This window comes from Euleptes europaea, chromosome 13, assembly GCF_029931775.1.
Source record: "Euleptes europaea isolate rEulEur1 chromosome 13, rEulEur1.hap1, whole genome shotgun sequence".
Classification (NCBI taxonomy): Eukaryota; Metazoa; Chordata; class Lepidosauria; order Squamata; family Sphaerodactylidae; genus Euleptes; species Euleptes europaea.
In genome coordinates this window covers 27,650,346-27,667,951 of record NC_079324.1, presented here as the reverse complement: position 1 = coordinate 27,667,951, position 17,606 = coordinate 27,650,346, and the positions used below count along the sequence as shown (strand labels likewise).

The 17,606-nt window shown below is 45.8% G+C and overlaps 1 protein-coding gene across 4 annotated transcripts in view; it reads left to right on the top strand.

Moving 5' to 3' along the window:
- The window catches only part of GRIA3 (glutamate ionotropic receptor AMPA type subunit 3), a 256,155-nt gene that overhangs the window by 206,326 nt on the left and 32,223 nt on the right, over positions 1-17,606 (top strand). For all 4 annotated transcript variants that reach the window (XR_008933744.1, XM_056859905.1, XM_056859906.1 and 1 more), the window contains exon 12: positions 875-1,073. Coding sequence is in view for 3 of the 4 variants with exons in the window: in XM_056859905.1 (XP_056715883.1) it covers positions 875-1,073 (199 nt within the window). In the remaining variant the exon portion in view is untranslated. The remainder of the gene's footprint in view (positions 1-874; positions 1,074-17,606) is intronic.

Below are 17,606 nucleotides of genomic sequence, written 5' to 3'. Positions count from 1 at the left end.
ACCTTGAATGCATGCTTTGCACAAAGGAGGAGATACATCCTCCGCAATCTTTATGCAATTCCGTATGCACAATGGTTGGAAGAAAGCTGACAGGAAGAAAGTAGACTCCTTTGAAATGTGGTGTTGGAGGAGAGTGTTATGGATACCATGGACTGCCAAAAAAAAAATCAGTGGTTTATAGATCAAATAAACCCTGAAGTGACCCTAGAAGCTAAAATGACTAAACTGAGGCTATCGTATTTTGGTCACATTATGAGACAGCAAGAGTCGCTAGAAAAGACTGTCATCTTAGGAAAAGTCGAGGGCAGCAGGAAAAGAGGAAGACCCAACAAGAGATGGATTGACTCAATAAAGGAAGCCACAGCCCTCAGTTTGCAAGACCTGAGCAAGGCTGTCAAAGATAGGACATTTTGGAGGACATTGATTCATAGGGTCGCCATGAGTCAGAAGCAACCTAACAGCAATTAACACACACACAATGGCTGGAAATGGTAGCAAAAACATGGTCCTTGTTTTCTGGAAGGAAAGAAGGAAGGCTGATTTAATTATGGCAGCTTTTTTTTGCAATTTGGAAACCCACTGATTGAATTAAAAATCCCCTGCAGCTCATTACCTACCAAGGAGTTCCAAATCTTTGGAATTATCTCATAGTATGATATACAGTCTAGGTATAGAATGGAATTAATGCATTTCTTCGAACAAGCAGTATTTTAAAACATTTTATTGATTTTTTTTGCTAGCCGCCCTTTATCCTTCTTGGTGCATGACATCATTTTGAGATATTGTGTGCAAAATCACTCAAACATAAATCTAGTTTTCTGTTGTTGTTGTTTTCCGATTTTTAAATGATAGAATTGCCTTTCCTCTTCGTTAGATCTCTCTCAGGGCGAATTGTCGGAGGCGTCTGGTGGTTCTTCACACTCATCATTATCTCTTCCTACACTGCCAACCTCGCTGCCTTCCTTACCGTGGAAAGGATGGTGTCTCCCATCGAAAGTGCTGAAGATTTGGCTAAGCAGACCGAAATAGCCTATGGGACTTTGGATTCAGGCTCAACCAAAGAATTTTTTAGAGTAAGTGTTCTGGCTTCCACTCTTTCTCCTCCCCCCCCCAAGTTAAACTGTCCCTTAAAAAGGGTCTTGATTCTGTATGTATGTGTGTATACACACACACAGAGAGAGAGAGAGAGAGAGAATCACAGAGTTGGAAGGGACCAGCAGGGTCATCCAATCCAACCCCCTGCACAATGCAGGAAACCCACAACCACCTCCCCCCTACACCTCCAGTTACCCCCACTCCATGTCCAGAAGATGGCCAAGATGCCCTCCCTCTCATGATCTGCCTAAGATCATAGAATCAGCAGTGCTGACAGATGGCCATCTAACCTCTTCTTAAAAACCTCGAGAGAAGGAGCGCTCACCCCCTCCCGAGGAAGCCTGTTCCACTGAGGAACCGCTCTAACGGTTAGAAAACCCTCTGCAGGACCTTAACTAAGCAGGTCTCTCTCCCTATCTGCTCTAGAGACAGCCCTTGTATACAATGCCCTAGCCCCCTGCCTTGGGTCCTACCTCTGTCCTCCCCAACCCTACCTACTTTCAGTGGGATTTAATATTGCTGCTGACCAGGTAAGTAGCTGTCAGCCACCCCCATCTGGTTACATAATATTTAGTGAATGAGCAAACAAAACAGATGTTAAGGACATGATGCAGAGTAGGGGCATGCATAACGGTATACCAAAAAAAATTGGTTTTTTCGGAGTTTTTTTTTTAAAAAAAAACTGATGAAAAAGGCTGCAATAAAGGGAGCTGATAAAGTGGATCCCAAATAATGCAGAATTTGTTTTGCATTATTCAGGCCGCTTTGGACCCGCTGCTGTTTTCCCCTCCCCCCGCCCCGTCTTCCCCCTTACCTGCCTTTGACAGTTATCCAGTCCATGCTGCTTCTCCAGGGGGCAGATCTGACAGATCTGGTGGGTTTTCGGGGGGGGGGGTTCGAGCTCAGGTTTATCAAACCTGAATTTTTTTGAAAAAGCCAGAAAATCCGGACTCCATGGCAATTGATTTGGGGACCCGGTGATTTGGGGACCCAGTGAGTTCCCTCCTCAAATCCTACCATCCCCAGGCTCCACCGCCGAATCTCCATGAATTTCCCAACCCAGAGTTGACTAAACTAGACTATGGCAATTTTCCTAGACATCTTACCTTGAGCCCTAAGTACAACCTAGTCTGGAACTGCTCCAGATTCTGGTACCCTGGAACTATAATAAAACATGAGCTGGACATCTAAATAGTACGTATCGGTTCTAGTCCCAGGCAATGAAAATCCCTAGATCAGGCAACAGAATCGTTGGCACCTGTCTGTCTCTGGGTGAGTGGTGTCCCCTCAGTCCAGTCTATGACCTCGTTCGTGAGGTTGCCAAGACATTAGCCACTGAATTTTACTTTATTCACTGATGGCATTGTTAGAAACAGGGACATTTAGCCCTTAGCAGTTGGACACTCACCAGCAACTCATTTTGTATGAACAGATGGTAATGAATTTCATCTGCTTCAGAGCTGGGCAGGATCCAGCCCTCAACCTGCTTTATAGCACTGGTTCTTTCCCTACTGGCATCATGGTTTTGGTGATACATAGAACTCAGACTTTGTAGGTCAAACATTGCCCTTCTCAAAGTGAAGTCTAATGCTGAATGCTTGTGATCTGGTGTTCTAGTCTGTACACATAGCTTTTTCACAGGAAGCGAGACGTCGCTCTCTAAATAACTACTGTGTTATTGCAGATTCCCCACTGCAAATTTTCGAACAACAAAAGGATTCCACTGCTTTCATAGTTCTGATAATAGCTCCATATTTCTTGATAGCAACATGTATGTCCTCCACAACAATATAATGCTTACAAAGGTGGTGCTATGAAGAGCAATCAATGAAATGCCTCCGTTTTCTTCTTGATTTCAGAGAGAGTTTATCCCAGAAGGGTGGAAATGGGGAGGGAGGACTCCTTTCTTTTGGAAGCATTGGCATTGAAGCTTTTATTAAAGCCACTGCAATGTTTCTCTCTTTTTCTTTTAAAAAGCCAGTCATGATAGAAAGCAATTACCAAAAAAAAAAAATTTGAACACATCGCTTTATGGGTTTGAAGAACCAACATCTTCCAATGTATTCAATTAAAGTTTCAAACAAATATGACCAGTACATCAGAATCAGCAAGGGGGCTATCTAATCCACAGTTGGCGCCAAAAAGAAGCCTGTTGTCGCACTTTAATTGGTTTTTAGAATTCTAGTAGACCAAAGTGACCTTTGCACCCAGTTAATGACGGATGAAAATTGGGTGCATTTAAGCCAAAGTCCCTGTCTAGTCATTTCCAAGTATAAATCGCCCCTGAATCTTGGAGTCTCCTTTAATTACATCCAGGGTAATCATTACAGCTGCTCACATGGCAAGCGGTTTAGAACTTGGAAGACCTCCCTACCCCAACTATTTTATGCACATGTTATGTATTTAGGAGCTCTTTTTTTGCCGTCACGTCACATCTTACTTATGGTTATCCATGGTGGGATTTTCAAGGCAAAAGACATTCAGAGGTGGCTTGCCATTGCTTGCCTCTGCATCATAGCCCCTGTATTCCTTGGAGGTCTCCCATCCAAATACTTACCAGGGTCAACCCTGCTTAACTTCTGAGATCTGATGAGAGCGGGCTAGCCTGGGCTATCCAGGTCAGGGCTAGGAACTGTATACCTGCATTCATGTACTTATTTAGATATCTATACACTGCTTTTCTCCCCAATGGGAACTGAAAGCACTTTACAACAACATTCTCCACACTGTCATTTTATGCTCCCAACAACAACCCTGGGAGGTAACTTCAGTTGAGAGATAGTGACTGGCCCAAGGTATATGGCAGAATAGGGCTTTAAACCTGGATTTCCTAGATCCTAGCCCACTGCTCCAACCACTACACCACTCTAGCTTAAAAGCCAGGTCCTGCTCACAAGTTAGTGATGCACATATAGGGTTTGCAACCTCCAGGCACTAGCTGGAGATCTCCTGCTATTACAACTGATCTCCAGCCAATAGAGATCAGTTCCCCTGGGGGAAATGGCCACTTTGGCAATTGGACTCTATGGCACTGAAGTCCCTCCCCAAACCCCACCCTCCTCAGGCTCTGCCTCAAAACCTCCCACCAGTGGCAAAGTGGGACCTGGCAACCCTATGCACATATACAATCCATGTACAGTATACACTTGATTTTTCTTTATTCATGAATGGAGTGACTCATGTTGGAGCCTGAGGAGGGCAGGGTTTGGGGAGGGAAGGGACTTCAATGCCATAGAGTCCTATTGCCCAAGCAGCCATTTTCTCCAGGTGAACTGATCTCTATCGGCTGGAGATCAGTTGTAATAGCAGAAGATCTCCAGCGAGTACCTGGAGGTTGGCAACCATAGTTTTGGGTCACTAGATGGATGTGACAGGGTGAAAGGTAGGGGAGGCTGCAGGGGACCAGAGCCAGCCAAGAATAACTGGAGGAAAGGGATCTGGAGAAATGTTATTGTCCCATATGATGAGATAGCAGGAATTGTTTGCTTCGAAGTGCTCCAATTAAACGGTCTGCTGTCCTAGCACGTGAATGAAGATGGAAACAACATCATTGTGGCCATTCAGAGTAGCAGGCCACGAGAAAGGAGACTTATTTGTACAAATAACTTAAAGTAACAAGGAGGGTCCTTTTCTTCAGGGCTGCGAAATCAAATGAAATCTTCTCTTTATTGTATCTTTGTAGCAAACCTCTCTCGAGAGAGAGAGAGAGAGAGAGAGAGAGAGAGAGAGAGAGAGAGAGAGAGAGAGAGAGAGAGAGAGAGAGAGAGAGAGAGAGAGAGAGAGAGAGAGAGGAGGAGAAAAAACACAGTCCCGCTCGACATAAATCCTGTCGATCTTCCCTCCTCTCCACTTGACCTCCTCCTCCTCAAGCTCTCGAATGCACACATAAGCAAGCACCGCTTCATAATCCCAGCTCCCCATCTCATAAATATTTGCTTGCAGGCTGGGCTAATTGCAAGGCTGATTCCGTGCAGGCCGGAAACACACGCATGAATCGCAGGCCTGCACCAGAGAATCGGCTCATGGGTTAACTTTGCTGGCTAGGAATGTATCACTGGAGGAAAGCAGCCACTGCCCCAGGGAAAGCAATCACTCGCTGTTTCAGCGTTCTACTTTTGGGAGAACAACGATGCCGTGATGATAATGACATTGCCCAAGACAGCTCAGGCTCCGTGTAATTTTTTTTTCCAGTTGTACCACTTACTGTACCACTTTATATAACCCTGCTGTGTCACATGATGAAGAGCTCGTTAGAAGAATATATGGGTCCTAATTAGGGCTGCGAGGCCCAGTCGATGCATCAGTTAGATTAATTTGATTTAAAAGCTCTGGATCACATTTCATCCCCAATTAGCAGCCGAGCAGGTATTTTTAAAAGGTAGGCGTTGCTGTTGTTTTCAATGGGAATTAGAGCCCTTTTCAGACATTATATCCACGCATACCAGGACCCTGGCTACCATTAGAGTTGCCAATGTCCAGGTACTTGCCGGAGATCTCCTGCTATTACGACTGATCTCCAGCCGATAGAGATCAGTTCACCTGGAGAAAATGACTGCATTGACAATTGGACTCTATGTCATTGAAGTCCCTCCCCTCCCCAAACCCTGCCCTCCTCAAGCTCCGCCCCCAAAATCTCCCACCAGTGGCGAAGAGGGGCCTGACAACCCTAGCTACCATGCATATCACGAGTATGCATAATGCTCCTGATATGTGTGGTTGCCATATTGTCTGAATAGGAGAATGTGTGTACTGTGCATGCGTTTGCAACTTCAGAAGACCCAAACCAGATCCAGTGGTTAGTTTGTACATACTGAAGTTATATGCACATGCAGAATACCCACACTGCCCCTGTTCAGAGACAATATGGTAACTGTGCATGTCAGGAGGCATGCAATGTTGGGAGTCTCCTGTTACATGTGGACATAGCATTGCAAGAATACTCAACACAATCGGACACACTTCTGTGGTTCACTAGGAAGGATTTATTTATAAGAAGTATTTAGAAGATCCAGGGCAAAACTTAGACTGGTACAATCAAATAGCAAACTTTAATCTTATTCTAGCTAGCCTTTGGGCCTGGCTCCAAGGAGGGTGATCTCGGTTGCCTGGAGATCAGTTCTAATCCCAAGAGATCTCCAGCCACCGCCTGGAAGTTTTACTACAAAAAATAGACAAGTACTAGGCTCTCTCTCTCTCTCTATATATATATATAGGATATTTATCACAAAACTTACCAACTACTAAATCTATAGTAAACATGCAATGTGATGACCAAACACCATGTGAAATGAACATACAACACTTAAAGGCATAAATATGGACTCTTGGAGAATTGTATTGTGACTTCATTTTCATTTACTTATGTCTTTAAGTGTTTAGTCATCACAATGCATGTTTATTATAGATTTAGTAGTTGGTAAATTTTGTGAGAAATATCCTATATAGAGAGAGCCTAGTAGGGCTGTCGATTCGGTTCCATCCGAACTTTCCCTGATTTGGCGGTTTCCAGTTTGGATAGAGCCAAAGTCCAAAAAGGCGAGAAAATGACGAGCCAAATTCGGTGAGTTCGGGAAGACACCGAATAAATTTGGGCAAATTCGAATCCGAATCGGCATTCTCCCACGGCGCCTTCCTGGAAAGAAATGAAGAGCGAGCTCTCTTCTGGAAGGCAAGCAAACTTGCCTTTCAGGAGAGACAACCAAACACCAGTGGCCAATAGGTGGCCAAGCTGGGTCTTCTTCTGGCCAATCTGAGCAGGGATTCTCCCTTTTGAATTGGCCAGAAGAGTATAAAAACTCCCGTCCCGTCCTGAGTCTGTATTCATTTCCTTCCATTTTGGTGGTGCTGCTCCTGAGAGATGCTGAGCTGCTGCTGCTTACTGGAATAGGATTTGATTTACTTCTCCTCCATGCTCCTGCTGGAAGACATCCACACAGTTTGATTTTTGGGGTTTTTCTCTATACCTTTTCTCCTGTGTGTGTGTTGGGGGAAAAAAGCAGATTCTGTGGTTGGGGGGAAGCCAAAGGGGGGCTGTTGCCTGTTCTACTGGGGGGTGCCCGCTTGCCTCTGCGGGAGTATGCGTTCTGCCTTTTTCTGCCCATTGCCACTCTCGCCTGGAGTTGAATCAGTGCGGCGGTGTGGAGTGAGTCTCCCTCCGCTCGGCACCCACGCCTCCTCCTTGGGTTGTTTGTTTGGGGTTGAGCCAAGCCGTACTGGTTTGAGGGGGGGCTGTTGCCTGTTCTGCCAGGGGGGTGCCCGCTCGCCTCTGCGGGAGTGTGCGTTCTGCCTTTTTCTGCCCGTTGCCACCCTCGCCTGGAGTTGAGTCAGTGCGGCGGTGCGGCGTGAGTCTCCCTCCACTCGGGACCCGCGCCTTCTCCTTGGGTCTTTTGTTTTGGGTTGAGCCGAGCCATACACCTCACTCACTTGCACTTTTGTTCCTGTTTGCATAGTAATTAGCATATGCATAGCTAACACGCCTCTGTGCTTTCCATGATTTGCAAATGCAAACTCCAAAGGCCGCGTGTTGCTTTGCATAGTTGGCAAACTTCGAAGGGCTCTGGTACTCCAGCGGCCAGCTGGCTCCTACTCATTCCAATGGGCTGATGGGGGGGCCCCTTCCAGACCCCATAACTTGGGACCCCATGACTCAATCCACACCAAAGTTGGGGGTTCTTGCAAAGAGGGTCCCTCCAAGCTACCCTTAAGGTTTGGGACCTCTTCCTCCAAAAATCCCGGAGCCGCGGAAAGCCTTGAATGTGTTTTTAATGGCTTTATTCGGCCAAATTTATTTGGGGACTCCGCAATTTAAAGCCAAATTCCATGAATCCGACTGGGGGAGTTCGGACTTTGGCATTTCCTGAATAAAAGCAGGCCAAATTTTGCCAAATCCAAATTTTACTGAATTTTTTTTTCAACAGCCCTAGAGCCTAGTACTTGTCTATTTTTTGTAATATTACTATACAGTACTGGTGTATATTGTGTTGAACCGCCTGGAAGTTTGCAACCCTAATTATGGGACTTGGCCTTAAGGCTAAATTATACAAGTTTTTAGGAAATAAGTAGGATCTCTTCTGTTTCTTTTTAAAAGTTAAAATCAGTCATGTGGGGAATCAGGTCAATTGAGTTGGGGGAGGTGGTATATGCAGTCCCAGTCAAGATTACCCTCCTCCACTTCCTCGCAGGGGGGAAACCTACAGGGACATATGTGGTTTGCCCTATGGAAGAAATAGAGATAGGTTTGCCAAGTGGCTTAGAATGGCAGGCAATTGCCTACCATTCCATGTACTGAATGACAGCGAGGATCATGTGTGGTGCAGCCATGAGCAATGCAATCCCATCACTTCTGGTTTACTTCCAAAAGCACCGCAGTGCGGCAGGACAATTTACCACTCAAATGGGGGTTTGAGTGGTAAATCGCCCCCTTGTTCTGTGGCGTTTCCAGGATCACGTCACTCACAGCCGCACACATGTGATCACGCCCCAAAAAATCTCCCGCCAGAGAAGAGGGGGGGACCTGCAACCCTAGGAGGAGGAGATTTAGATTCTGATAACAGCACTAAAAAGGGGGGTTAAAATCTCTTCCCTTGGCTTCCCTGATCTGATTCCTCCCGACACAGACATACAGACGTTGCCAACTCTGGCATACAAATTTCCTGGAGATTTGGAGACATTGCCTGGGAAGAGCAGAGTTTGAGAAGGGAGCTGAGCAAGGATTCTCCAGGGGAATGGATTTATGTAGTCTGGAACTCAGTGGCAAGTCGAGGAGAACTCCAGGCCCCACCTGGAGCTTGGCAACCCCAGTTGGAGGTTGGCTTTCAACATTTTTAAAAAAATGCAGGAGACCCGTTCTTAGAGTAATTTTCAGATAATTGCACAAGAGAGCTTGTTTCTTCAGATTCAGGGCATGTGGGTTCAGGATCCAACAGAAGGTTGGAAAGAAGGCGGTTAAAGGGAGGCATGATAGAGGTCTATAAAATGATGCATGGTATAGAGAGAGTAGAAATGGAGAAACTTTTTCCCCTCTCTCATAATACTAGAACGCAGAGTCATCTGCTGAAGCTGGAGGGTGAGAGATTCAAAGCAGATAAAAGGAAGTATTTCTTCACACAACACATAGTTAAATTGGGGGACTCCCTGCCCTGGAATGTGGTGATGGTTGCCAACTTGGAAGGCTTTAAGAGGGGAGTGGACATGTTCATGGAGGAGAGGGGTATGCATGGCTATTAGTCAAAACAGATACTAGTCAGGATGTATCCCTATTCTCTCCAGGATCAGAGGAGCAAGCCTATTACATTAGGTGCATTGGAACACAGGCAGGATGGTGCTGCTGCAGTCGCCTTGTTTGTGGGCTTCCGAGAGGCACCTGGTTGGCCACTGTGTGAACAGACTGCTGGACTTGATGGGCCTTGGTCTGATCCAGCATGGCCTTTCTTATGTTCTTAAGGAAGGAAGTGCTTGCCCAGCAATGGAGCTGGTATTTCTCCATGCCGTAATAGGCGAAGGGGCTGCCGCGTTCCTGCTTGTTTGCAGCAAAGGACCTCTGCATCTTTCTAATGAGTTCTGTGTAAATATTTCTGGATGGAAATGTAAAGCCGAGCTGTTGATTATGCTGATTTATAATCTAAAATAAGTTTGTGGTGCAGATAGAAGCTTTGCTCTCCCTCAAGGCATATAATACTCAGAAATCCTTGGTTTTGAAGGCTGGGGTTTGTTTTGGTTTGTTTTTTTAAAAAGTCTATAATCATCCTCTCTTGAAGTCCTAAGAAACATTCGCCTCTGGACTTCTAAAGAGCCGTCACAGGGAAACAAAAAGGAATTTGCAGAGCACGTCAGATAAATATGTTTCATTGATGGGCTTCAGGACCTGCCTTCTAGCTGTGCTTTGTGGGTGGATGTGTGTGTGGAGCAAACAGAACGTACAAAGGTCTGCTTAAATCAGAAGGACATATTTGTGCATCAAATCGTTTGTACAAAACGAACACACAAAGCTGCCTCAAAGCAGCTTACCTAGGTCAGTATTGTCTCTGATCTGACTGGCAGCAGCTCTCTAGGTAGAGATTTCACACCACCTACTACCTGATTCCTTTAAGTGGAGATGCCAGGAACTGAACTGTGGGCCTCCTGCGTGCAACACAAGTGCTTTTCCACTGAACCACAGCCACTCCCCCAATGTATTCTATAGTTCCTGCTCATGTGCCCATAACAAAATACAATCCATATCTGTACTATGTTTCCAGTCTCCTTCACCTAGGCTTGACAACCTCCATGTGGTGGCTGGAGGTCTCCCGGGATTACAAGTGATCTCTAGGCAACAGAGATCAGTTCCCCTGGAGAAAATGGACACTTTGGAAGGTGGACTCTACAGCATTATACCCATTGAAGTCCCTCCCCTCCCCAAACCTTGCCCTACTCAGGCACCACCCCCCAAATCTCCAGGTAACCCTTCCTTAGCCTCACTGTGATCCAACACCACGTACACAGAGGAGATGGGGTCCCCTGCATAGAACACACTTCTATCAGATACAGTGTTGCCAGTTAGCCGTTGGATGGCCCAGAACAGTGGTGCTGAACCCACCCCTCTCAAATAGCCAATTGCTGCAATTTTACATTAAAAAAAAAGGTTTGGTATGCAGATATCAAATTGTTAGATTGAGACAGGAACCATGAGTATAGGATCTGTTTGCGCTTGCGGTTCCTCAACCAGTGGAGCATGTTTATTTATGAAATAAACTATTTCATAAATAAACATGCTCCATTGGTTGAGGAACCACAAGCACAAACAGATCCTATACTCATGCTTCCTGTCTCAATCTTACAATTTGATATCTGCATATGCATGGGGGCTTTTCCCCCTGGAAGAAATTCCAGTAGTATAGGGTTGCCAGGGCCCACTTTGCCACCGGCGGGAGATTTTTGGGGCAGAGTCTGAGGAGGGCAGAATTTGGGAAGGGGAGGGACTTCAATGCCATAGAGTCCAATTGCCAAAGCGCCGATTTTCTCCAGGTGAACTGATCTCTATCAGCTGGAGATCAGCTGTAATGGCAGGAGATCTCCAGCTACTACCTGGAGGTTGGCACCCTACAGTAGTACCTCGTGATTAATTATGCATCCCCCATTGAATCTCAGAGCCCCTCCGCTCGGTTGTTGGAGTTTTCTTGGAGGGGGTGGGTCAGCTCTTAAAGGGACTTCTCCCTGTCTGTGCATGGCTTTGCAGTGGTGTGCTTTTGCAAAGCTGGGTCTTCCTCTCCCCCTTTCTTCAACAGCTCCCTGCCAGGAGCTGCCTTCCAGCCTTTGCAGCCTCTCTCCGGTTGGTGTCTTCCTGCACATTTCACCAACATTTCACTCCTTCTTTGCCAATCTTTTTGTGCATTCTTATTTTTAAAAACCAGCTTCTTCTTTTTTAAAAAAATTTTTTTTAATGCTTTTATTGTATTTATATAGGATACAGAAGGAAAAAAGGGAAGAAGGAAACATTCACTTCCGTCTGCAATAGACGGTGTTTTCTTTGGTCGGTATTATACATTCAAAAAACAAATTTTATACTTATTACAGTTAGTTCGATATACTGATTTTCATCTTAGTCTTATTCAATTAAAAGATTATTAAAAAATCTAATAAACAAATCGAGTATATTCTTAAACATGAAAGACAGCCGCTAACGTAAAGAAGAATAACACTATACATATACCGTGGCTACTGTTTCTCTAAGAATTACTCATTATATAAGTAAGTCAAATATAATCTTAAATATGGAAAACATCTACTCATATGAAAAGGTATAATGCTAAGTCTAAATATTTACAGTCATATAAGTATACCGTGATAGCCATTTCTCATAAAATTGCTCTACAGATTGCTTATCAACTGAGTTCATCAAATAAGTCATTTTAGCCATATTTGCATATTCTGACATCTTTTCTTTCCATTCATCAACTTCTGGTAAGGTCTTTTGTTTCCATCTCCTTGCAAGCACCACTCTCGCTGCTGTTGTAGCATATTTAAACAAGTCTTTGAGTCTCACTGGTAAATCTGATGGTGTTATACTTAGCAGAAAAGTTTTTGGATCCAGGCTAAGTTTTAAATTGAGCATTGTCTGTATTTCGCCACGAATCTTTTTCCAACTTGTAACTTCGGGCATGTCCACCAAACATGAAAGAAAGAACCGTCTGTCTCCCAGCATTTCCAACATGCCCCTCTTTCTTGTTCGTTTGTTCCATACGGGAAATCATATTGGGGGTGATATACCATCTCTAATACATCTTATACCAGTTTTCTTTTACTTCCTGATTTACTGTGTATTTTAGTTCTTGCGTGCACAGTTTTTCCCATGTTTCCATGGTTATCATTTCGCCAAAGTTTTGCAACCATTTTATCATATTAATTTTGACCTGTTCGGTTACTGAGTCATATTTCAGTAACAGCTTCTTCCACTGTCGTCCTTGCCCCCCCACACACATCGGTCTCCCCCATTTCTCTCCTCTTGCAGAACCTTCCCCCAAATCCTTCCCCACAATCCTTCTCTTGCAATACATACAACCCCCCTCCCTCCTCCGTTTGAACCAGCTGAGTTCTGAAACTGACCACGCTCTCTGTGAAAATGACCACTAAGCAGCCTTAAAGTATTCCTGCTTTGAGGGGAGGGGTTGGATGGGAGGGAGAAGCCAGAATGGGTGTGGAGAGAAAAACCCAAAGTTAGGACTATGTATGGAAATGGCAGCAATTTGCCTCACTCTTGTCTCGAAGCAGAATTTAAATTCATGATAATATTTTCCAAAGCAGCAGCAGTTCAGAGTGGAAAGGATGCCCTACAAGACAGCGCAGCATAATTTTCTCAGCGCTTGGATGGACTGCGGATTTTGACCTTAGAAAGGGTCTAGCAAGATGCGTGTGTGTGTGTGGGAAATGCCATTTCGGGTTAGGCCCTCAGACTGCAGTTTAGGAAAGAGGCTAGTATTGAAATAAAAAGAAATCCTGTAAAAAAAGAGAAAATAGATCAGTTTTCTCAGTTAACTGTGGATGAAAATGTTAGACCAGTTTTGGGCTGCAAAACTACCTAATATCTTACCTTATCAGATTCAGTGACCCAGAACGAAGGGTGTTAGCAGGAGAAAAAAAGTGACTCCGAGGGCCCCCTCCCCATTCTTTTCTTAGACCAGGACTGCAGAAAAGCTCTGAAATTAGTGTCAGATGTGGCATATGCTCAACTATTGACCTGTATTAGCAGGAGGCAGCACATAAACTCAGTGGTCGATTACATGCCTTGCATGCAGAAGTTCCCAGTTCAATCCCTGGCATCTCCCCCCAATTCAAGGATATCAAGCAGCATGAATGGAAGGTCGCTGCCAGTCTGAGCACTGGAGATGGATTGATGGTCTGACCCGGTATAATGTGTGTGTGTTGGTGTGTGTGTGTGTGTGTGTGTGTGTGTGTGTGTGTGTGTGTAAAGCGCCATCAAGTCGCAGCCGACTTATGGCGACCCCTTATGGGGTTTTCATGGCAAGAGACTAACAGAGGTGGTTTGCCAGTGCCTTCCTCTGCACAGCAACCCTGGTATTCCTTGGTGGCCTCCCATCCAAATATTAACCTGGGCTGGTCCTGTTTAGCTTCTGAGATCTGACGAGATCAGGCTAGCCTGGGCCATCCAGGTCAGGGCGACTCGGTATAATACAGCTTTGTAAATACAGGCAGATATCCCCTCTGACCTCAGAAGGGGGGATGGGTTTGGTTGAAGTTTAGTGCAGTGGATACATTTTAAAAAAAAAAACTTCCTTCCTTCCTTCCTTCCTTCCTTCCATCCTGCCCTCATTCCCTGCGAGCCGGGCTCAGAGCGGGTCACAACATAATAATAAAACATCAATTAAAATATACTTTAAATTCCAAACTACATATAATAAAACAAGATGGCCTTTCATTCTAATTTGCAGCCACCAGACAGACTCGGTCAGCAATGGACCTCCAGGCCAGGTTGGGGGAGGATGGGGAAGCTAGCAATGATGATAATGGAAAGACTTTGCAGCTGCCCTCAGGAGTAGGCCTGGCAGAACAATTCTGTTTTGCAGGCCCTACGGAACTCATTTGTGGTGTTTAAATTCCACTCCAGTTCAAGATTTGCCTCCAGCAGCATTGCTACATTTGTCAAAGCAGGTGTCCCGATTTTTAAAAAATGCAGACAGGAGGCAAGTCTCGTTTCTTTCTCCCCGATGAGCTAGTTTTCTCAGTACCAGGAATTCTGTGCATTTCAGGTCTGCAGTCTAAAGTGAGTCAGCCCCCAGCAGGGCTGGACCACTGGATTCATCAGGCTTTGTCGATTCTGGCAGAATCAGAACTGTTATGTTGCAAATGGTACTAAACTTGTTTTTGCACTGGAACCAGCAAAACATTTAAATCAGGGGTGTCTAGGGTTGCCAGCTCTGGGTTGGGAAATACCTGGAGATTTTGGGGGCAGAGCCTGAGAAGGGAGAGGTTTGGGGAGGGGAGGGATTTCAGTGCCATAGAGTTAAGGTTGCCAGGCCCCTCTTCACCACCGGTGGGAGGTTTTTGGGTGGAGCCTAAGGAGGGCAGGGTTTGGGGAGGGGAGGGACTTCAATGCCATAGAGTCCAATTGCCAAAGTGTTCATTTTCTCCAGGTGAACTGATCTCTATCAGTTGGAGATCAGTTGTAATAGCAGGAGATCTGCAGCTAGTACCTGGAGGTTGGCAACCCCAGGAGTGTCGAACTCATTTGTTACAAGGGCTTGATATTACATAAATGTCACTTGATCAGTCCAGGCCATGTGTACCATGAAATTTAATGCCGGGTACCAGAGGTAAAACTTTATAGAAGACACAGGCAAAGCCAATTAATGATATTGGGTTTTTATTTTTAACTTAAAATAAAAACATGCTTAAAACAATAAAACTAGGGTTGCCATGTCCCTCTTCACCACTGACAGGAGATTTTTGGCATGGAGCCTAAGGAGGGCGGGTTTGGGGAGGGACTTCAATGCCATAGAGTCCAGTTGCTATTTTCTCCAGGTGAGCTGATCTCTATTGGCTGGAGATCAGTTGTAATAGCAGATCTCCCGCTAGTACCTGGAGGTTGGCAACCCTATTGGCAACCCTAAACCACACTCTTACAGTATTTTAGTTTATTTAACAGTCTTTGATCATTGACACCTAGGGTCTGGGGGAGGCTGGCTTGCAGGCCGGATAAGAGCACTCAAGGGGCCGGATCTGGCCCCTGGGCCTTATATTTGACACCCATGGTTTAAATTATGCATCACAGCAGTTGGTTAGAATGATAAAGTGGGCCATATCTTCGTTCCATAAGTAGTAAACATTTTAAATGGAGAATAACAGCTGATTACTTGTCTTGGGAGGCTTGTCGATTTCCTGCGAAACGTTCAACAATGTGCATTGCCAAAAACTGTTGATTAATGTTTAATGCGGACTTTGTAACCCTAGCATATCCTTCCAGCTGTGTTTCATCAGCCCAACTGAGCTGCTGTTGCTCTGCGGCTGTTTTTTGCACACAGGTCTCCCCGTCTTTATTTCTAGTTTGTGGATTCCTAGATTAGGGAAAGGTTTCCCCGGCTGATTTCTGCCTGCTGTGCAATTGTTAAAGGCACACGAGGCCTCCCAGAAAGAAAGGGAAAGTGGCAGCCCTGATTGCAGTTATCAAGTTAGAGCTGGCTTCCCAAAACTCTTGATAGATGCCACGCTTGCTTTCTGAATTAAAACTAGAGACAGGTGGGAATGACCTGCTGTGGAGGAGTTTATCCTCTGCGATTCTGCATGTGCCACTGTTGTGGGCATGCTTCCTCTGAGGGCAAGGAAACCCTGCTGCATCTCTGCATCTGGAGCAATTGAATGAACCAATGACACCCAGTCCAGAAACACAGCAGAGACTGATTGGGAAAAGGCATGGCCAGAGAATAAAGCAGAGTTGCAACAGGCTGCCTCCTTTTACAGCAGGTAATTTTGCTGGGTCTGTGTATCACAGGTGCTTCAATGACAAAAAATGTCGCAAGACAGAATTATCCAACCTCAACAGAAGCTGGATGAGCCAAGCCAGTGTAATGAATCAACCAGTTGTGGGTGGAGTCTTTGGCTCACAGGGGACTCTGGAAATCAATTAATTTAGGAGAGCCAGCATGGTGTAGTGGAGCGGTGGAGTCTGACCTAGAGAACCAGGTTTGACTCCCCACTCCTCCACATGAGCAACAGAGGCTAATCTGGTGAACTGTATTTGTTTCCCCACTCCTACACACGAAGCCAGCTGGGTGACCTTGGGCTAGTCACGCTCTCTCAGCCTCCCCTACCTCACAGGGTGTCTGTTGTGGGGAGGGGAAGGGAAGGTTATTGTAAGCTGGTTTGATTCTCCCTTAAGTGGCAGAGAAAGTCGGCATATAAAAACCAACTCCTCTTCTTGTTCTTCTTCATGGAGCCTTTGATGGCAGGCCCTGAAGATTCTTATCATTGGCTATTAAGGATGATGGATAAATGGGATGTTCAGAAGAATGGTGTGAGAATACCAACTGCTGGGAGCAGTAGCTCCCAGAAGTTTGGTCACCATACCCTGGCTACAGTCCTTCTGGTGCATTTGGTTGACCACTGCGGGAAACCAGATGCTAGATGGATCATTGATCTGACACAGTAGGGCACCTCTTACATTTTTGGAACCTGGCAGAACGAGCTTCCCTTTGCAGGTTGTTTTCCTTGATCAAGGTGACTGGAAGGAAGAGGATCTCAGCTTTTCTTACCCCTCTAGTTACTATCTTCTCTCACAACAGGAGGCTGTGGGAGGAAGGGGTCTCTGTCACTGCTTCAGAACCATCACCTTTTGTAAGTCAACGCCTTGATCGCAGTGACTCTTCAGAGCTCTACCACTGAGCTGCAGCCCCTCTTCCCACGAAGTTTTGACACCTTTCTGAAGAAAGTCCCCCCTTCCCAATCAATTGGATTAACTAAAGGCCAAAGGAGAGGTGATAGGGCAGCCATATTGGTTGTTCATACGTCTGCCCCATTCATGTATGTGGTAGGTGCTTGGTTTCCTCAAAAAGGGACAGGCAAGTGAAGAGACTGGAGCCCTGTTGCTCTGGCCTATCAGCTTGCATTCCATTGCTTCTGGAATTTTTCTCCCTACGTTTGCAGTGATAATACAGGGAAGGGTTTGATTCCCCACAACTGCATGCCCCTATTGATGAAAGAGACAGTTCCTGCTTACCTGGAGCCAGGGATGTGGGTCCGCGCCGGGAGCCCAGATTTGGCCTTGTCCATTGGGGTGGGGTGGGGGGAGAGTTCGGGAGGAGGCTGCTGGCGGTGTGCCTCTCCCAGCTCCCGATGTGCAGCAGCTGGTCAGGCTGACCGCCGCAGCAGCAGCAGGCCAGGAGCAGACGGCTTCACTCCACACCATTTGAATAGGCCAATCAGGGCCCAGGTGCCTCGTTTCTCCCCAGCTGGTGGCAAAAACAGACCTGAGGTTTGCACTCGGGGCCACTGGCCAGGTATTTATTGCCATGCTTCTCTTGGCC